Here is a 22,499-nt window from a genome sequence, read left to right as displayed (position 1 = left end):
ACGAAACAGTCTCTCCTAGAAAGAGCTATTCTAGAATTTATAGACATAAGAGCTCTAGAAAGAGTTCCCACCGCGGAACTCCAGAGAGGAGTCTATTCAAGAGTTTTCTTAGTTCCAAAGCAAGCGGAAAAAGAGAGAACAATAATAGATCTCATATCTGAACAAGTTTATACACAAAACAAAATTCAAGCATTGGGATGGCTCATCAATGGGGAAAAAATCCCACATTCAGCCATCGCAGGAAAAACAGGGGTTTCTCTTGAATACTTGATAGATGATGATCTACCTTCCACCAGAAACTTCTGGGTCCTACCTCAAGTTCCATCCCTTGTGACACTAGGCAATCGCTATTGTCCCCATCTAAACAGTCTCCAGTTAACAGCATGGAGGTTGATCGCTCCCTTTGAGCCAACTCAGACCTGTCGGACAGTCATCAACACCCTCTTACAATCTAGAGGGGTTGCAACCAACAGGACCTATGTCAGGATTAGGTTGGCATTTCTGAGATGGTGCAAAAGACCACCAATTTTCCTCCTCCCCATCCATCCAGCACATATTGGATTTTCTACAGGAGGGCTTTGACAAGGGGCTCAAGCCAGGCACAATTAAATTACAAATATCAGCCTTCTTAGGTCAGAAGCCATCATCTGAACCCCTCATTCAGAGATTCGTAAAGGCAGTCCAAACGATCAGACCAACAGTAACTGATCAAGTCCCTAAATGGGATTTATGTGTGGTGCTCAACCACCTCTGTTAACCCGTTTGAGCCCTTACAGTCAGTGTCATTGAAATATCCATCGCTTAAAGTCTGTTTTCTAGTAGCTTTAACAACAGCCAAGAGGGTCAGTGACATACAAGCTTCTTGGATCAGCTGAACCTTATCTACTTTTTCTTTAGGACCGTGTCCTGATGAGGACATTACCTTATTTCGCCCCAAAAGTTCAATAACATTAAACCAACAGATTGAGTTACCCGTGCTCTGTCCGGAGCCATCATCAAAAGAAGAATGGAGACTGCACTCAGATGCCAGTAGAGCCTTAAAGGGAAGGGGGGTCACAATTTTTTTTTTATATATATATAATATTACTTTTAGTATGTCATTAAAATAAATTTTATTTATTTGTGTTTTTGAGTTGTACTTTTTACTTTCTTTTACTTCTCTATGGGGCTGCCATTTTTTTTTCCATCTCTGTATGTGACGATTAACGACACATACAGAGATGGAATACGTCACATACATCCCCATAGAGAATGCGAACGGGAGCCATTCAATTCACTATAGCATACGCCGTCTGTGTGGGAACCGCGCATGCGCTGCTCCCACACAGACCAAAAGGAAGGTCTTTGGTAGAGCGACATCCGGTGCCATTTTCATGTGGACCAGAAGCCGCAGCCGGACAGTAAGATGACGACTTCCGGCCATATGTTCAAGGCAGCGCAGATGCAAGGACTAGGAGCGGCGGCAGCAGGAGCAGGTAAGGTGTGGGTGTGTGTGTGTGAGTTATACGGTCTGATTACCACTGTATCTAATCCTCCTACACTGTGCATTCGCTCAGAAAATGGCAGCACAGTGTAGGAGGTTTGAACATTCAACCCCCTCCTTTCTCCTGGCACTAGCCAGGATAAAGGAAGGGAGATTGTGTGAGGACACTAGAGCGAGTGTGTCTACTCCAAATTTGCAGCATCAAGCAATGAGGTTGCTTTGCCACATTGCCAATGCTGCAATTTTGGGAATTGCTCCCTCTAGTGACCAGCACATGGAACTGTTATAAATTCGTAATTTATATTTCCTGACTTGTGAAAAAATTAAAAACAATGTGTAATCATTTATATACTGTTTAACGGCAAAAAAAAGAAAAATAAAAATATTTCTAGCGACACATTCCCTTTAAAGACATATTCATAGAACCAAGGAGTTTAGAAAGTCCGATCATCTTTTCAAGCCAAGAATAAGGGCCAAAAATCATCTAAGTCCTCCCTGTCCAGATGAATAAGGGAGGTGATTACCATCTGCTACAAGCAGGCCAGCTTACAAACTCCACAGAGCCCCAGAGCTCATTCTACTAGAGCCTGCATTCCAATCGAACAGATTTGCAGAACAGCCTCATGGACCTCCCCACAAGTTTGTAAAACATTATAAAGCTAGACAACAGAAGAGATGGAGAAACTGCTTTTGGTCGAGCGGTCATCTTGTCCGCAATTCCAAAGGACCCGCCCTAAAATGGTTACATGCTACATCCCCATGTATGCTGCTGCGGAGGACATCAAGGAAAATTTAATTTCTACTCATCGTAAATTCACTTTCCTTTAGTCCTAGCAGCAGCACTGCTTCCCCCACCCCCCCCCCCCCCCCCAATAAAATATCTATGTTTGATTCATCAGACCTTGAGTCAGTGGGGGTTTTATTTTTTCTTTACTGTTGTAAATACACGATGTGACCACTGTGATGCTAGCTCTTATAGGGTAGCCAAGAGAGAAAGCTGTAAGTAATAGTAGAAAAAAAAAAAAAGATCCCACCCTGCTACTCAACTCTCCCCTTGAACAGCCTTCCAGTGACTGTGGGAACTTTTGTACACGTTATTACCCCTCTTACCAACGATAGAGTTTATGTGCTCTCTTTGTCACATTTGTTTTTTTTTCCCTACAAAAAAAGGGGTGAGAAGATGAGCAGTTGCAAATCCAATTACCCCCTGTGACTAATCAGAGTACTTATAGACTCAAGTGACTCAGGATCCAAAGTAGATTTCAGTTTTGATGATTGAATGACTATTGATACACGCATGTAGGTATAAGTGGTATGTATGAACTCTGCACATCTTGAACTTTTATGTTTAGGAAGTGTTGTGCATCTGAGGCTCTGCTTGGTTAAGACTTATGCACAAACATGAATTTTTATGTATTTTTTTTACAAAATGTTACGCTTAGATACACAATTGTATGAAAGCGCCTATAAGTGTTGGGTGGCATTTTCACAATGTGCCAGAAAACATATGATATGGGGGTATAACATAGGGCTGGGCGATTAAGCGAATTAATTTGATCAATTCGCCCTCAGGGGCTCTCACGATTCTGCTTTTTAACACCTCGTCACTGCCTGATCTTCCCTGCTTTTTCATGGAACTGCTGTTCCGTAATGTATGGTTTTTTTTTTCAGTACAGAGCAGTAGTTCCATGGGGAAGCAGAGACTCCTAGTAAATAGCCACACCGCCCTGCTGTAGATAGTGCACACACCCCCCCCCCCTTGCATATCCCACTGGCCATGGGTTTAAGCTCCTGGTGGCAGCTACAGCAGCACGATCTACAAGGGGGGCGGGGGTTACAATTTACAAGGGCACTCTGGCACTATATTGGGCACGGTCATTGCATGTGGTCACTAACTGTGGCACTATATGTGGACAGGGTCTACATAGACACTGCAGCACTATATGTGAGCACTATCTATAGGCCCATTCAACATTTTATTTTTATTTTTTTAAACAGCCATTAAAAAACAGACAGATGGAATGGAAATGGATGAGAATTTGGAGACACCAATGCAAAATGGACATGAAAAAAAACGGACAATTGATCAGTTGTTTGGCTGTAGCCTAAATGACTATAATGCCAGGAGTCCTGTTCACATGTACTGTGGTCGGGCTGGAAAATCTGGTGGACACAGATCGTTTTTTTACGATCGTGTAAATCGGGCCTTAATGTCATTTTAGACAAAAAAAAAAACAAAAAACGCATTTGCAGAGGTTAAAAGTTGTGAAGTTACGTACAATAATTATAGCAAATATGTTATTTATCTAAAGAAAATCATTTATTAAATTATCTCTTCGTATTACTGTTCAATAAACAGACAAAAAAAAAAAAAGAAAAAAGCGAGATTCAGAAATCTAAAATCGTCCAAAAGTGTTGAAAAAAAAATGAAAATCTAGATTTTATTTTGGCAAAATCACTTTTTACACAAAAGTTTTTAATTGGGTGTCAAAAAAGTGTGAAAACTTCCCCAGCAGCAAAAATAAAAATAAAAAAAAGTTTAACATTTTTCACAGAGAAAAATCTTTCAAATATGTAGATTTATAGGAATATGATCAAATATATAGATTTAATCTTCAGGTTATGAAAACAGCAATCGTTGGCAGTGTTGGGACCCAGCGTACTGCATATCAGACCGGTAGAATATATCAAGAATACACTTATAAATTTGTGTTTTTTCTTACTAAACAAATAAGTAAACTAATTAAAATATAAAAAAGGAAAAAGGAAAAAGGAAAAAAAACTAAAAAAAAAAAAAAACTTCAGCGATTCAAGTTAGAATTGACACAGTGTTTGATAAGGCTTATATTTTGTTAAGAATTTGACTTTAATTGAATACAAAATACAAATATGTTGACTTTTACATGTATATTTATATCTTTGGTTAAAAGGAAGAGAAAATTGTTCTGTCATTTGAGGACCCATCACATGGACCTAGAAAGTAAAATAAAAAAACGAAAACAACCATTAAATTAAAAATTATTCAACTTTTGCACTCTACACTAGGGTCAGCTCACACAGATCAATTAAGCAGTCCCTTATCACAGATCTATATTTTCTGTTTGGCAGACACACACATCAAGATTGGGCAGCCCCTTTTTAGATAGTGCCACCGTGCCCTCCACGGATGCTGCCACCGTGATGTCAGGGGCTTGCCCACAGCTGGAGTCCCGGAGCAGAGCCGTTTCTAGCACTCTGCCTGGTATTCCAGCTCTGCTCCTGACATCACTGTACTTATATGGACAGAGATGTCAGGGGCAACACCAGAGCTGGAGTCCCGGGCAGAGCGCTAGTAGGCTCTTCCTGGGACTCCAGCTGTGCTCCTGACATCACTGGGACTCCTGTTCTGGGGAAGCCCCTGACATTGTCGATGTATGGACAGCGATGTCAGAGGCTTCCCCAGAGTCCCAGAGCAGAGCCTATACTAGCGCTCTACCCGGGAATCTGGGGCTTCCCCAGAGCCAGTGTCCAAACATTGATGTCAATGACTCCGCTCTGGGGAAGACCCTGACACACTATCCATATGGACAGAAATGTCAGGGAATTCGACAGAGTCCCGGAGCAGAGTCTATGCTAGCGCTCTGCACGGGACTCTGGCTCTGGGGAAGCCCCAGACATCGCTGTTCATATGTGGACAGCTAGGTCAGGGAATTCCAGAGTCTCAGAGCAGATACTAGCAGCTCTGTGTCCCGTGGGCCGCAGATGACAGCCCCAGGGGCCGAGTGCTTGAGACCCCTGATTTAGATCAACCATGTTTTTTTTTTAGTCTGTAGTACCTATGAAACACTTTATAGTGATATATATTTTCTAAAAATTTTGATTTCTATTCAATTCTTTCACTACAAGCAAATTAAAATTTTTCAAAATGTTTAAACAGAATAGAGCGCCTCATTTATCAAAACCATCAGGAAAACTGGCAATATGATAGGTTGCTATAGGCAACAGGGCCAACATTACGGTTAGGGCTCTTGCACACTACCGAGTGCCACTCGGGTCATTTTTTACGGCATCCGATTGGGTCTGTGAAAACTATCAGGTGCTATTCACTTCAGTGGGTGAATCGGATCTGTGAAAACGGACTAGACTCTTCGATCCTCTGAAAGATAGAACATGTCCTATTATTCCGCAGACGGGACTTGGGCGGCACAGTGTCATGTGCATGAGCTCCTGTACAATATGGGCCTCATTTATCAAAACGGTCTAGAGCAGTAAGACTATAGGACTCTTTGTTAAGAGTTTAAGATGGACCTGGATGCCTTTCTTAATATGGGATTTAGTCTGATTGCCATATTTGGAGTGGGAGGCAAAGTTCTATAGTAGGGCCTGGTGATTAATTGAATTAATTTGCTATCAGTTTTTGAACAGAATCGTTAAAATCAAATCCCCAGTGCCGCCCACTCTTACATCAGTGTTGTGATGCTGCTGTTGGCGAGGAGATAGCTCAGCAGTTGCTTCAATCTTGCTGTGATTTTTTTTGTTTAGCCCTCTTAATAATAAAAAGCACCCTCCAGCATCCACTGACCTGAGGGAGTGCCCCCGCCGCTGCCATGTCAGAATAACAGTTTTTTATTTTAGGCTAGATCACCCAACCTGGATTTTTATTTTAGGCCAGATCTGGTTGTTAACGCTCGTAGTCTACCAACCATCGCAGATACTAAATAATTCCATAAGAAAACAAACCATTATTTTGTTCACTGCTCCTTAGATCTTGGATTTCTTCTCTTGTTTGTATATGGTGGATCCTCTAAAAGTAAATACACACCATACATAAAATGTTAATATGGAGATAGCATAGAATTAAAAGAACAAACTATACAAAAAGGCAATGTGTTCTCACACTGTGGATTTGTTGCAAATACTCAACGGATTTCAATAAAATCCGCAAGTCCAGGATTTCTGCCACAAATTTGTAACTGTATACATGATGATATTCTCTTTTCAGTGCAGAAGCCAAACCAATAACAAAACATGCTGCAGATTAGGAAATTCAAGACATGTTCATGAATGTGTGCTGATTTTTTACATTGGGGAAATTGAACACAATTCACATGTATTGCCCACGGAGTTGCAGTCGATTATGCCCAGATTTACAGGTGGATTCTTCATAAGTCTGGACAGAATCCTTAACATATGAACATGGACTTATGGAGACTGTCCAACAAAATGACTACTATAGGAGACGTCACTGGAGTGCTTCTTTACTCATAGTATTTTTTATTTTTTTTTCCACCCTCCATTTTAACATGTGGTGAAATGTAGTGTGATGTTGTGTATCAACTTACGTGGTTCTCTATTTTACCTGTAGCCGCTTCGTACCTGGCCACCTGGAAGTCATGAGATCTTCACTCTGACCACCTAAATCCAACGTCTGCTATAGAAATTAAAGGTCAGACTCTCAATGCAAGTCCATGAGACTCACATGGAGTCTCTCATAGGCTTGAATTGAGTCACAGACTTCTGGTCCCTACAGAAGACGCTGTAGGATTCCAGGAATCAGAATGAAAATCCCGTGACCCCCAGTAGGCCAAAAAGAGCAGCTGCGGGTAAAATAGAGAACCAGGTAAAGCTAAAACACAGCATTACACTACATTTCACCACATGCTTCTTTAAAGCAGTTTACAAGAAGCAACACAAGTTGTGATCTCCTGACAGCACAATAGGCCAATCGGAACTGAAAGGTTAAAAGTGATTCGATACATAGAAAAAGACAACTATACACACACAAACAAGCTATACATTTTCTAATATGTTTAACAATGATCTCATTAGAAAAGTCAAAAACCGGTGAGCATTGTAAATGGTCTTATCCCAAATCTTTTTTTATACCAGAAGTCCAGAAACACTGTTAGTAGCAAGTTTAAAGTAATTTTGAGTGCTTGTAGCATATAGAAATACCTTTTTCATCTTTTTTTTTTTTATAGTTTGCTTTCCCATGTCCCCCTTGATGCTGCTGCTAATCTGTGCTACGGAGTTGAGGGCTTTGAGCAGAATTAGTCTCCTTCCCCCTCTGGCAGCCAACAATATAGTCTCTTCTCACTTTCCCTGCAGATAGGTACCATGGGCTCCAAAGTGGCAAAGATATATACTCGGAGTCCATGTACGCATATTCGAGTGAAGTTTGGGTGGTTTAGGACAAAGCTTATTTAGAACTATACACATACAATGGAAATACTGCCATAATATAGAAGGCAAATGCCATTGGTGAAAAGAGAAGGAAATCATAAAGACGGAAATATATTTTCATTTGGATCAAATATTAAAAGGAATAAATAGAAAGCTTATCTCACCTTCCATTTCAGAATCACTGTCTTCCACATATGGCAAGTTGATCAGAGTCTGTCGTTTGTCCCTTAGGACGACCAGCTGAAGCTTCCCTCTTGATTTTTCTATCAATGCCTGGGCTTCAGTTAAAGACATGTTCTCTGTCAAAATTCCATTTATCTGAAGAAAAAACAAAACCCCAGGATGTGAGAAAAACAGTAAACTTCCGCCCAATATGTATCAAAGACAGGCGATTATGTGTTGGTCACTTTTTTTTTTTTTTTTTTTTAAGGAGGCTCTACTACTAGAAAGTTATGAAAGGCCCTTTAGGCCAGGATCACACACACAGTTTTGATGTAGTTTTTGTGTCAGTCGGTGTCTCAGTTTTGAGCCAAAGCCAGAAGTGGATCCAAAAAGGAAAAGGTATAAAGACATGACTGATGCATCATCTACTTTCTTGTGTGTTCACTGATGCTGCCACAGAGCCCTCCGTAGATAATGCAACATACCCCTAGATAATGCCACAGTGTCCTCTGCAGATACTGTCACACACCCACTTGAAGATGCTGCCACAGTGCCCTCCGCAGATGCTGCCACAGTGATGTCAGGGGCTTGCCCAGAGCAGAGCCGCTTCTAGCACTCTGCCTGGGATTCCAGCTCTGCTCCTGACATCACTGTCCATATATGGACAGAGATGTCAGGGGCAACCCCAGAGCTGGAGTCCCGGGCAGAGCGCTAGCAGGCCCTTCCTGGGACTCCAGCTGTGCTCCCGACATCACTGGGACTCCTGCTCTGGGGAAGCCCCTGACATCATTGTCGATGTATGGACAGCGATGTCAGAGGCTTCCCCAGAGTCGCAGAGCAGAGCCTATACTAACGCTCTGCCCGGGACTCCGCTCTGGGGAAGACTGACACACTGTCCATATATGGGCAGCGATGTCAGGGAATTCCACAGAGTCCCAGAGCAGAGCTGATACTAGCGCTCTGCACGGGACTCCGGCCCTGGGGAAGCCCCAGACATCGCTGTTCATATGTGGACATCGATGTCAGAGAATTCCAGAGTCTCTGAGCAGAGCCGATACTAGCGGCTCTGTGTCCCGCGGGCCGCAGAGGACGGCCCTAGGGGCTGCATGCGGCCCGCGGGCTGCGTGCTTGAGACCCCTGATCTAAGGGTTCAGAGTGTAAAATTTACCTACTTGCTTGTTCTCTCTGGTGGCAAAGAGATCCATCAGAAGACCCCATCTGCAAAACATATCCCTGTTCAAGCACCACTCGCCTTGCCTGATTCTGACTAAGTCTGTAACATAATTGTCGGAATAAATTCTAACATCCTTTCCCTGTAATAGGAGACTTGCAGCTAGGAGACCCTTCTTTATGGCCATCAGTTCCTTGAGTTTTGAGGAAGAGCTGGTCAAAAGATCCCATCTTCCCGGCCAGAGATCCTCCCCCAAGTGAGCCCCTAAACCCCATGGACTTGTGTCTGTGGTGAGGCTGACCTGGTTGTGAACTGACCAAGGCATCCCAGACTGGAGATTCTATACCTTTGTCCTCCACAGAAGAGTCTCACTTCTGAAGAAAGGTGTAAATTGGTGTCCAAAAGGGATGGAGGGACCACCCCAAAGGCAAATAATCTCCCCCTGAAGTGGCCTTAAGTGATGCTGAGCCCACCTTATTGCTGGGATAGCTGAGGTCATAAGGCCTAGAATGGACATTTCCCACCAGTGCACCCTATGGGAAGTAAAGACATCCATTACCCTGTTCTTTAAGAACTGGACTTTGAGGGGGGAGAAAGCACTTCTGACGAGTGAAGTCTAGCTGAATCCCCCCCAAAAAAACATTGATTTTGGAGGGGCTAGAGTGGATTTTTCCCTGTTCATATTCCACTCCAGGTCCCAGAGGGTAGAGCAGAGGAGTTGGTCAAAGATTGGTGACAGTACGAAAATCAGTACAAAGTCGTCTAGATAGGGTACTAGAAGTAACCTATGGATTCTGACAAAGGCCGCTATTTCTGAAATTACCTTTGTGAAAAATATCAGGGCCTGAGACCCCAAAGGAAAGAGCCTTGTACTGGAGAAAACCACACAGCCGCGCAGCATATGCTGCTGCCACACGGAGCTGTCAAGTGGCTTTTGCGCAGGCAAAACGCAGTGTGTTTTGCGTGCGCAAAAATGCCACGTTCGTCTGAATCAGCCCTTACAGTGTGGGGAAACAGACTGATAGTTGAGGCAGTAGTTTCCATTCTGCATCTTTTGTATGTTAAAAACTTGTTCAGGGACCTGAGGTTTATAATAACCCTGAACTTGCCATTGGGTTTCTTTACTAGAAATAGGGAGGAGTAAAAACCCCTTCCAATCTCTGCCGGGGAAACCGGGAATAGCGCCCCCTTCTGAAGCAAGGATTGGACTTCCTCTAGTAAGGCCAGTCTCTTTAAAACACCCCTTGGATTTTTTTGTTGGGATAAACTTTCCCCAGGGGGAAGAGAGAAAAACTCTAGTCTGAAAACCCTCTCTTATACTCAGGCGTTAGTTGAGATGGTGGCCTGACGTCATAGCTGGCTGGTACTTCCCCCTGATTCCTACGGGGGGGGGGCTGAGATACGGGGAACCCCTTTTTTCAATTGGATGCCTTATTTAATAGATCATCCAAACAGGAGCCAAATAATAGATCTCCCTCACAAGGAGCGCCGCACAGCCTATTTTTGGATTGTTGATCTCCCCTTTTCCATGATTTAACCCATAGAGCCCTGCGGGCGGAGTTACACAGCCACAGCCCTAGCTGATATTACTGCATCAGCCGATGCATCTGTCAAAAAGTCTGCATCCTTTGCAGAGGAAGGGAGAGGCAATAATTTGTTCTCTTGGGGGTCTTATCAATTAGGTGTATCTCCAACTGCCCCAACCAGACCTGCATAGACCTAGCCACACAAGTAGAGCAATGCTAAGTCTAAGGCCACCTGACGCAGATTCCCAGGACCTCCTAAGGTATGTATCTGCTTTTCTATCCATGGGATCCCCTAAACTCCCCAAATCTTCAGAGGGGAGGACCCATTTCTCGAGACTTTAGCTACTGGAGCATCCACACTAGGGGCCTTATCCCAAGTAGCAGAGTCCTTTTCAAAGGGATATTTCCTTTTTATGGAGGAAGGAATGAAGAACTTCCTGTCAGGATTCTTCCAATCTCTGTAAATGAGGGCTTTCACATTCAGACATACTGGACCTCTTCTGTCTAGGAACTAATCCATCAAACATTAACCCCTTCCCGCTGAAGCCCTTTCAGATTTTCATTTTAGTTTTTTCCTCCCCACCTTCCAAAAGCCATGACTTTTTTATTTTTCCGTCTATATAGTACTATGAGGGCTGACGAGTTGTAGTCTTTCGTAGCACCATTTATAGTGCCATATAATGTACTAGGAAACGGGGAAAAAAAATATAAAATAATTGTGGGGTAGAAAATGAAAAAACAGCCATTCCTCCATTGTTTTTTGCACGTCATTTTTACGGAATTCACTGTGCAATTAAAACATGTTAACTTTATTCTGTGGGTCAATACGATTACGGCGATACCAAATATATATATATATATATATATATATATATATATATATATCTAGGTTTTTTCTATATTTTACTACTTTTACAAGTAAAAACCTAAGTGTAAAAAATAAAATTTATTTTGTGTCGCCAAATTCCGAGAGCCATAACTTATTTTTCAGTCAATTAATTGGTATGCGGGCTTATTTTTTTTGCGGGATTAGCTGTAGTTTTTTAATGATACCATTTTGGGGTACATGCGACGTTTTGATCACTTAATTTCATTTTCTGCTGGAGGCAGGGCTTAATAGGTGCACAAAGATGGCAGACCTGGGGGCCTTCATTAGGTCCCCAGGCAGCCATAGCAACCATCGTCACCCCGCGATTGCATTGCGGGGGGTCGCGATGAGCTGTTAGAGGGGGTCACCACCCTCTAACGATTAAAATGCTGCGGTCGCTATTGACCACGGCATTTGACGAGTTAAACGAGCGGGATCTCGTTACTCTGAAGTGTCGGCTGTAACATACAGCAGACACCGTATGGAGCGGTGAGCCCATTCCATACTTCCCCTACCCGACTTTGGCGTATGGATACATCAAATGTCGGGAAGGGGGTTAAATCTGCCAGATCAAGAGGATTCCTTCCTAACTTTTAGCGAATGTTCGATATCTTCTGTCTGGAAGGAGGTACTACCAGACTGCTCATTAGATGAGTGATTCAGAGGCTACTTCGCCCTCATCTGAAGCGGAGCCAGAGTCTCAGCACTAAAGGGAGCAGAGTCAGCACCCGAGGCACTAGCCTGAGAACTCTTCTTAAAAGCTTCCAATAAGGAAGCCACTTCATCCTTCACAATTTGTTTGAAACGGTCTATTAAAGAAGGTGAATGCTCAGCAATGACCCTATCCAGGCAGACTTGACAAAGGGGTTTAGAGTAAGAGGATGATAAAAGATTTTTTACGGATTCCACAAGTCCTGGCTTTAGTAAAGTGGTCAAAAGTCCAGCTCTATTAGTCTATAAAAAAACATAAGGCAGAGAGAAAAACCATTAAGATAATGGAAAAAGCATCTTACCAAATGTTCAGTGGATCCCATCATCCCACAGGACAAATACCAGACTCTGAGGCTTGGGGGCTTCTGATGGATCAGCGCTTCTTGAATGGACATCACCAGTATCAGGCATGGTGATTCACCACTGTGATGTCTCTGGTTTTACAGCTCACAGTAATTATAGGCTGAAACCCTAGTTTTTGCAGATGACCTGCACGAGCTAGCTGCCTATTTATATAGCGCCCAGTCGTGCTGTGATTCCTCCCACCCATTATCGGCACATCAGACGCCACCGAAAGGGACATCAGACGCATCCCAGACACTATCCAGCCCACATGAAGAATCCTACCTGTCCACAGCGTGTTTACCACCCCTCCTTCAAAGAAGGGAAGAGTCGCCGGATAAGCATACTGCCTGACCTAGCCGCAGCAGACTAACAGACAAGAGGCAGCACACAAGGAAGCAGACTAGGTAAATAGGCTGCGTTTTACAACGACTTATACCATTCCAGGAAAGGAAGGCAAATTTATCCCAGCTTCCAGCCTTCAGCCCAGGTGTGAAGAAAAAAAAAAATTAGATCCAGATCTCCAATGGGAGCAAAAGCTCCCCAGGACAACCTATCCGGAGGAGTGGAGGGGGTGTGAACCTTTTTATCGCCTCAGGTTTCTTGTCCTGGGATGGGCGAGCTCATCGCACAGATGCGGTCATGAGCGATGCAAAGAGACTGATGCGTATCCGCTCGTGTCCACTCCTTCGTTTGGTTAGGGTATGTTCACACGCAAACACAAAATACATAGTAGTTTTCAGGCGAAAACAGCTCCTGAATTTCAGACGTTTTTGCAAGTACTCGTGTTTTTCGCAGCGTCCATTACGGACGTAATTGGAGCAGTTTTTCAATTGAGTCAATGAAAAACTGCTCCAAAGAAGTGCCATGCACTTCTTTTTCGCGGGCGTCTTTTTACACGCCGTCTTTTGACAGCGACGCGTAAAATTACACCTCGTCTGAACAGAACATCGTAAAACCCATTGCAAGCAATGGGCAGATGTTTGCAGGCGTAATGGAGCTGTCTTTTCAGGCGTAAAACGCCCGAATTACGTCTGAAAAGAGGCCGTTTGAACATACCCTTAAAAGAAAACTGCCTGTGTAATCCTGACCTATGGTAAATAAAAGTGTTTCATGTCCACCCTTTAGCGACGAGCCTATTTTAGGCTTTAACCCCCTTCCCGCACCTTGACGTAACTGCACATCAAGATAAGCAGTAACTTCGCACACCTCGACGTGCAGTTACGTCTGTACTTTGACAGGTAACCGCCGCGCGGCGCTACACTGCAGCGGCGGTTAACTGTGCAGGGTGTCTGCCCTGCATTCCCTGTTGCCGATCAGTGGCCCATCGCCGCTGATTTCGGAAGTTAACCCATTCGATGCGGCGGTCGATTGCGATCGCCGCATTTAAGGAGTTTAGCGTGATTAGCAGCCTCCGCGTGAATGGACAATGGCTTCCAGGCTTCCGGTCAGTGTAATGCATTCCAACTGTCATTGTGACGTGACAGTCACTCTATGTAGGTAGTGTAATGTATTCCAGCAGCGATCAGAGCTGCAAGTCTAAATGTCCCCTAGTGGGACAAGTAAAAAACTAAATAAAAATGTTTTATAAAAGTGTAAAAATAAAAGTTAAGTTACATCAACAAAAAAAAAAAAGCCTTTTTTCCCTATAAAAAAGTCTTTTATTACAGGAAAAAAATGAACACGTTAAAAGAACACATATTTGGTATCACCGCGTTCGTAACGACCCAAACTATAATGTTATTTTTCCCGCACAGTAAACACTGCAAAAAAAATAAGTAAAAATCAGTGCCATTATAACTATTTTTTGGTCACCACCCCTCCCAAAATATACAATATAAAGTGATCAAAAAGTTGCATGCAGGCCAAAACAGTACCAATAAAAACTACAACCTGTCCCGCAAAAAACAAGCCCTTACACAGCTTTTTTGACCAAAAAATAAAAACAAGTTACGGCTCTCAGAATATGGTGACAAAATAAATTTTATAAAAAAGTGATTTTATCACGCAAACGCTGCAAAATGTCATAATCGTATCGACCTGCAGCATAAAGTAAAATGTAATTTATAGCGCAGGGTGAACGCCATAAAAAAAACATGAATAAAAACCATTGTCGGAATTGCTGGTTTTCGGTCACCTTGCTTGACAAAAAATGGAATAAAAAGTGATAAAAAAAAAACAAAAAAAACGCATGTACCCCATAATGGTACCAATGAAAACTACAGATTGTCCTGCAACAAATAAGCCGTCACACAGCTCCGGTGAAGAAATAAAGAAGTTCTGGCTCTCAGAATATGGCGATGCAAAATGTGGTGTGTTCTAAAAGCGGATTAGATTGGGCGCCATTTATCAGTGCGACACCGGGCACATATCTGCAGATTATTATTTATTTACCCATTATACCCTCTTATTATGCCCTGATGTACTCTGCCCAGCTTACATATGCCCCCACATTATAAACTGAAATACCAGTAAAACGCCAAACAGAACTTCTACCAAGCTAAATCTGCGCTCCAAAAGCCAAATGCCGCCCCCTCCCTTCTGAGACCTGCAGCATGCCCAAACAGTAGTTTACGCCCAAAGATCTGGCATCGCCATACCCGGGAGAACCCGATTAATATTTTATGAGGTATTTGTCTTCAGTGACACAAACCGGGCACAACATATTGTGCACTCAACTGGCATATCAGTGGAAAATTGTAATTTTCACTCCGCACCACCCATTGCGCATTAAAGGGAAGGTGTCACGAAAAAAATAAATTTTTTATATTTTTTTGCTTTTAGTATGTTATTAAAATAAATTGTATTTATTTGTGTTTTTGTGTTTTACTTTTTTCTGTCTTTTACTACTCTATGGGGGCTGCCATATTTTTTTCATCTCTGTATGTGTCAATTAACGACACATACAGAGATGGAATACGGCACATACATCCCCATAGTGAATGCGAACGGGAGCCGTTCCATTCACTATAGCGTACGCCGTCTGTGTGGGAACGGCGCATGTGCCGCTCTCACACAGTCCAAAAGGAAGGTCTTCGGCCGAGCGACATCCGGCGCCATTTTCACGTGGACCGGAAGCCGCGGCCGGACAGTAAGATGACTACTTCCAGTCGCGGCTTCCGTCCATATGTTCAGAAGCAAGGAATAGGAGCGGAGGGAGCGGCGGCAGGAGCAGGTAAGTTATGTTTGTGTTATACTGTGTGATTACCACTGTATCTAAGCCTACTACACTGTGCATTCGCTCAAAAAAATGGCGGCACACAGTGTAGGAGGTTTGAACATTCAACCCCCTCCTTTCTCCTGGCACTAGCCAGGATAAAGGAGGGGGATTGTTTGAGCACACTAGAGCGAGTGTGTCTTCCCCAATTTTGCAGCATAAAGCAATGAGGTTGCTTTACCACATGCCAATGCTGCAATTTTGGGAATTGCTCCCTCTAGTGACCAGCACATGGAAATGTTATAAATTAGAATCTAATTTATAATATTTCCTGACTTGTGAAAAAAATTAGAACAATGTGTAATCATATATATATATATATATATACACTGACAAAAAAACAAAAAAAAACTTCTAGCGACACATTCCCTTTAAACACATTTATGCCTTGTGAAAATTAAAAATTTCTATATTTTTTCAGAAAAAAAATAAATTGATTTTCACAGACTAATTCAAATAAATTTAGCATAAAAACTGTGGGGTCAAAATACTAACTACACCCCTAGATAAATTCATTGGAGGGGTGTAGTTTCCAAAATGGGGTCAGTTTTATTTATTTTTTTACTGTTTTGGCACCACAAGACCTCTTCAAACCGGACATGGTGCCTAAAGTATATTTAAAAAAAAAAAAAAAAAAAGAAAGAGGCCCCCAAAATCCTCTAGGTGCTCCTTTGCTTCGGAGGCCAGTGCTTCAGTCCATAAGCACACTTGGGCCAGATGTGGGATATTTCTAAAAACGGCACAATCTGGGCAACATATATGGAGTTGCATTTCTCGTGTGAAAACCTTCTGTGTTACAGAAAAAAAAACAAAAAACTATTATAAGTGAATTTTGGCGAAAAAAAATAAAAAATGAAATTTGTAAATTTCACCTCTATAAAACACTTTCTGAATGCTGTTTTGAATACTTTTGTTGGGTGCAGTTTTCAAAATGGGGTGAGTTATGGGGTCTTTCTAACATATAAGGCCCTCAAAGCCACTTCACAACTGAACTGGCCCCTGGAAAAATGGGCTTTTGAATTTTTTTTGAAAATATGAGAAATTGCTGCTAAAATTCTAAGCCTTGTATTGTCCTGGAAAAATAAAAGAATGTTCAAAAAACAATGCAAATATAAAGTAGACCTATGGAATATATGAAATAGTAACGAAATTGTGTGGTATTACTGTCTATCTTACAAGCAGATACATTTAATTTTCGAAAAATGCAGATTTTTGCATATTTTCACAAAATGTTGGCGTTTTTCACAAATAAATATTAAATCTATCGACCAAATTTTTTAGTACAATATGTCACGAGAAAACAATCTCAGAATCACTTGGATAGGTAAAAGCATTCAAGTTATTACTACATAAGGGAACACGTCAGATTTGAGAAAATCGGCTTCGTCCTCAAGGGGTTAAGGACAGAGCGATGGTTTCAGTTTTTTGTCATATTTCAAATGCCATAACTTTTTTATTTTTCCATAGATATAGCCGTGTCAGGGTTTGTGTTTTTTCAGGACAAGTTTTTTTTTTTATTGCCACCATTTTAGGGTACATATAAATGTATTGGTTAACTTATCACTTTTTGGGGGAGGGGGGAGGGACGGAAAAATACCCGAAATAGTGCCATTCTTTTTTCATCCCCTCAAAGTATTTCATCTGTAAAGCTCACCTACAACTTAAAGAAAGATTAAACAATAAGACGATTTCAACGGTTTGCGATGATTATCTGGCATTAATCAGTAATGTTTGTTTGCAGAACTAGTGGATTTTTTTGGGTGGTAATCTGCCATTATAGTATAATTGTCAGACGGACAGTGGACCAGTCTACAAATAGAATGGGTGTTTTGTTTTTTTTTTCTCTTTTATTTACTTTTATGACTAAACCGGCCTTTGGTACGTATGGACGTCCATATAAAAAACAAACAAAAAAAAAAAAAAAACATACTGCCTATACAGTAGCATTCGTTGAAGCCTTCCGTCAGAGGTCGCAATAACGCCTATACAAGAGTTATTGACGCCTGAAGAGGCTCCTGAACGTATTTGAGCATGAGACAGAATTCACTTCGGGCAGGAGGGAAGGGCAGAGCTGGTGGCTCAGTATGAGAGGTATAACTAACTAAGTAAGAAGCTAGTACTGAGCCACCATCGCGGGAACCACCGCAATGACATCAGTTCTATGTGTGCCACTGTGCTACTTCATTAGGAGTCGGCCGGCTGTCCCAGACTGGCTCTGGAAAGCGCTCTATCAGCACACTTGCAGCTGGAGGGAGGACTGAGCTGACGAGTGGCGAAGAATGAAGATGAAAAATGTTGGCAATGATCACTAAAGACTCCGAAGAAAAAGGTGATGACAAGCTCCCCTCACAGGTGTACTCGGTCAGAAAAGATATTCTATTCTGGCCCCCCTTAGGGATAATACAATTTGTGGCTCCAGATTGCTACTTGTAGTGTATGAAAGGACTCGTCTCTCTAGTCAGTGATAATTAAGTGCCCCCATGTGGTTATTGGATGTGGGGGGGTTGTACTATTACCTTTATTACTGTGCTTCACAAGATACCACTCAATCGGTCATCTCTTCTCACCCCCGTTGTGCATGTACAGTCTTTTGTAAACGCTGTGGTCAGACTGAGCGGCCCGGTATACGTCTGAGTTGGAGGCTCTGTTAGGGTATGTGCACACACACTAATTACGTCCGTAATTGACGGACGTATTTCGGCCGCAAGTCCCGGACTGAACACAGTGCAGGGAGCCGGCCTCCTAGCATCATAGTTATGTACGATGCTAGGAGTCCCGGCCTCTCTGTGGAACTACTGTCCCGTACTGAAAACATGATTACAGTACGGGACAGTTGTCCTGCAGAGAGGCAGGGACTCCTAGCATCGTATATAACTATGATGCTAGGAGCCCGGCTCCCTGCACTGTGTTCGGTCCGGGACTTGCGGCCGAAATACGTCCGTCAATTACGGACGTAATTAGTGTGTGTGCACATACCCTTAGGGGCCTTTATCACAGATCCAGCTGAAAATACTGGAAACAATAGCGCAGCACAGACACCGGACAGAGCCCATTAAATCAAGGAGTTCTGTCAGGCGCCGATGGTGTCCATCACTTCTGGTATATTCGCTGCTCTACTCCTCTGACCGAGCAGAACAATAAGACCACGCAGACATGAACGAGGCCTTATCTGCCGCAACATTACCATCAGTGTAAAAATGGTATTATACGTACATAGAACTAAATTGTTCTCAGCCTATTTACTACTTAATTGTGCTACCACAAATTATATTACCTCCTCCTTGGCTAAAACTACGCCTTAAAACCGCTAGGAGTAGTATTTTTATACTGCTGGAAAATATGTAGCATGATCTCTGGTAAGAGGAATACATTGGGAAATACTCTGTCTGAATCCTAACGAACAGCAGACTTTGGCAATACAATCCATACAATTTAACTATGTACTATAAAATTGCACCCCCAATACACTATACAATACCGACTGATTAAAACAAACAAAAAAAACAAAAACACACAACACAACAGTTTGACATACAGAGCTGTGCACAAATTGACCTGACAGTGTTCACATGATTGAACATATATCAGTTTTGTTCTCTGTAATTTGCAGCCTCTGAGCAGACTTGGTAAATGATTAACGATAGAGGGCTTTCCAAAGGACTACTGCTAAAAACATAGCATGGCAGATGAAGGAAAATTAACAGAGGGGTGTGGGCAACACTAAGACACAGGTTGTGGAATTTTTCTACATATCCCATAAGGTTTGGTTAGTCACTAATTGCATTAATGTTAAAGTTCCAGGCTTTTAAAGAACAAAAATAAAAAAATAAAAAATTCGCTACTATTTCGATGCCGTGCATCCTCAAACTGTTAAATACAGTTAATTCATGCATGTTGATATGAAGCTGTGCGTCAGTACAGCTTAGTATTTTAATACATGAACGTAGCCAGAACGGGACTGCGGGTGTGTAACACAGCCATTGCTCAGCTCCTGAAATCTGTACGCGCGCGGACAGCACGATGTGATTTGGCCGGCGCTGTTCGAATGAGCGCCGGCACTGAGAGCATGGACGGCGCACTGCAAGATAACCCCATGTTCTGCTTCAGTGCCACTCAGTATTCGGCGCCACTGCTTATTAGTGCATCATCGGCCGCATCACCTCTTGCTGACATTTGTCATGAGCGGGGCAATGACTGTATTACACAGCCGCAGCCCCGCTCTAACGGCAGAGATCAGAGAAATCTCGAATGCTGAGATCAAAGCGGACTGCAGCATTGGAGAGGAAAATGAGAAGGGGGGGTGCCCCTTGGATAGCGTCACAGGGAATCCATGTGACGCATACCGTATATGGGCAGACAGCCCAGGGTCCAATGAAGGACCCCAGGGCTGTCTAATCATATTTGCTGGTAGGGCATACTTCGGTATGTCCTAACAACTGCCTGTGTACTATCAGTACGCAGGCTAATGTACTGGCATATACAGTGGATATAAAAAGTCTACACACCCCTGTTAAAATGCCAACTTTTGTCATGTTATAAAATCAGTACAAGATGAATAATTTCAGCGCTTTGTCCACCTTTAATGTGACCCATAATCAGTACAATTCCATTGAAAAACAAACTGAAATCATTCATTGGGGAAAAATAAAATTAAAAACTACAATAATGTGGTTGCGTAAGTGTGAACACCCTCTTATAATTGGGGATGTGGTTGTGTTCAGAATTAGCCAATCACATTTAAACTCATGTTAAATAGTAGTCAGTACTCCCGGCCCCAGATACGGCATTCTCACAATTTCCATTGATAGGAGTATTTAGATCTCAAGGACCCAGAGGTTTAATATCTGCCATATACACGTCCCTCATATCGGCCAAAGTTAGCATACCACTACCGGTAAAGGACAAATAGAGAGCACAGATACCCGACCTCACTGAGGAGGACTGGGATGAGATTCTTTCTTCCCCACTCTATGTGTCCCCTGCGGCCAAAAACAGAATGATACAACTATCCATGATACATCAAAGCTACCTCACTGTTAGGTTACAAAAAATGGGTAGATATCCGAGTACGGAGTGCCACAGGTGTCGGTTTCCTAGGGCCGACTTCTGGCACATGATCTGGGCATGTCCATTTATTTCCTCTTTCTGGGAGGAGGTAGTTGGGGAGGCTACTGGAATTCTGCATATCCCAGTCCAGGCAACTCCGCAGATTTGCTTGTTCGGAATTCTCCAAGACGAATGCTGGCCATATTACATGAAAATATTCCTTCGGGAAATAATGTTTATGGCAAGGAAAGCTATTGCTCTTAGATGGATGGACCCACGTCCTCCCAAGGTGAATAAATGGAAATCACTTGTAAATTCGATCATCCCCTATGAACGAATAATGTATAAACAGAGGGGATGCCTTGTCAAATTCTATAAAATATGGGAAGCATGGTGTGAATCAGCGGCAACTCAATATACCCCACACAGATATCATGACATCTGAAGATCGCTGACACTTAGTTAAATTAAAGGGTAATGAATCAACATAGCTCCTGTTACAGTGCTTTGCTTAGTATGTGATCTAGGAGTTATATAATATCTGTTTGCTCACATGTATGTACTCTTAAATGTGTCAAATCGAAATGCTTTGAAATGTGCACAGCTCTGCTTTCCTTTTTGTATACAGTGTATGATGTAAATGCATTTGTACTATATGTTTTCAATAAAACGAGTTTAAAAAAATATAGTAGTCAGCACACAGCTGCCATTATTTAAAGTGATTCTGAGTAACCCCATATAAAGTTCAGCTGTTCCATTAGGATTTTCCTGACATTTTCATTGTTGCATGTAACAGCAAAAGCCATGGTCCGTAAAGAGCTTAAAACACATCAAAGGGATCTGATTGTTGAAAGGCATCAGTCAGGAGAAGGGTTCCAAAGAATTTCCAAGGCATTAGATATACCATGGAACACAGTGAAGACCGTCATCAAGAAGTGGATTACATTTGGCACAACAGTGACATTACCAAGAACTGGACGTCCCTCAAAACTTGATGAAAAGACAAGACAAAAATTGGTCCGGGAGGCTACCAAGAGGCCTACAGCAACATTAAAAGGAGCTGCAGGACTTTCTGGCAGGTACTGGTTGTGTAATGCATGTGACAACAATCTCCCGTTTTTTTTCATATGTCTGGGCTGTAGGGTAGGGGGGCAAGACGGAAGCCTTTTCTAACAAAGAAAAACATCCAAGCATGGTTATGTTTTGCAAAGACCTACATCAAGTCTGCCAAAAGAATGTGGGAAAACGTGTTATGGTCTGATGAGACCAAGGTTGAACTTTTTGGCCATAATTCCAAAAGGTATGTTTGGCGCAAAGCCAACACTGCACATCACTAAAAGAACACCATACCCACAGTGAAGCATGGTGGAGGCAGCATTATGCTTTGGGGCTGTTTTTCTGCAGCTGTGACTGGGGCTTTAGTCGATGTAAAGGGAATTTTGAACAGTTCAAAATATTAGTTAATATTGGCACAAAACCTGCAGGCCTTGGCTAAAAAGCTGAAGATGAATTTCACCTTTCAGCATAACGACGCAAAGCATACCTCCAAATCAACAAAAGAATGGCTTCACCAGAAGATCAAAGTTTGAAAAAGGGCCCAGCCAGAGCCCAGACCTGAATCCCATTTAAAATCTGTGGGGTGACCTGAAGAGGGCTGTGAACAGGAGATGCCCTCGCAATCTGACAGATTTAAAGCGCTTTTGCAAGGAAGAGCGGACAACAATTGCCAAGTCAAGATGTGGCATGCTGATAGACTTCTACCCAAAAAGACTGAATGCTGTTATAAAGTAAAAGGGTAATTCAAAAGAGTA

The 22,499-nt window shown here is 42.5% G+C and overlaps 1 protein-coding gene across 4 annotated transcripts in view; it reads right to left on the bottom strand.

Moving 5' to 3' along the window:
• Window positions 1-4,325: 4,325 nt before the first annotated feature.
• LOC142652263 (tight junction protein 2-like) overlaps window positions 4,326-22,499 on the bottom strand; it is a 52,426-nt gene continuing 34,252 nt past the window's right edge. For all 4 annotated transcript variants that reach the window (XM_075827921.1, XM_075827929.1, XM_075827915.1 and 1 more), the window contains 3 exons: window positions 7,810-7,963; window positions 6,203-6,266; window positions 4,326-4,456 (listed from right to left, as the gene is read on the bottom strand). In XM_075827921.1, coding sequence (XP_075684036.1) covers window positions 6,214-6,266; window positions 7,810-7,963 — 207 coding nt within the window. In that variant the 3' untranslated portion in view covers window positions 4,326-4,456; window positions 6,203-6,213. The remainder of the gene's footprint in view (window positions 4,457-6,202; window positions 6,267-7,809; window positions 7,964-22,499) is intronic.

The sequence above is a fragment of the Rhinoderma darwinii genome, chromosome 1, assembly GCF_050947455.1.
Source record: "Rhinoderma darwinii isolate aRhiDar2 chromosome 1, aRhiDar2.hap1, whole genome shotgun sequence".
Taxonomy (NCBI): Eukaryota; Metazoa; Chordata; class Amphibia; order Anura; family Rhinodermatidae; genus Rhinoderma; species Rhinoderma darwinii.
This window is presented reverse-complemented; position numbering and strand designations above follow the sequence as displayed.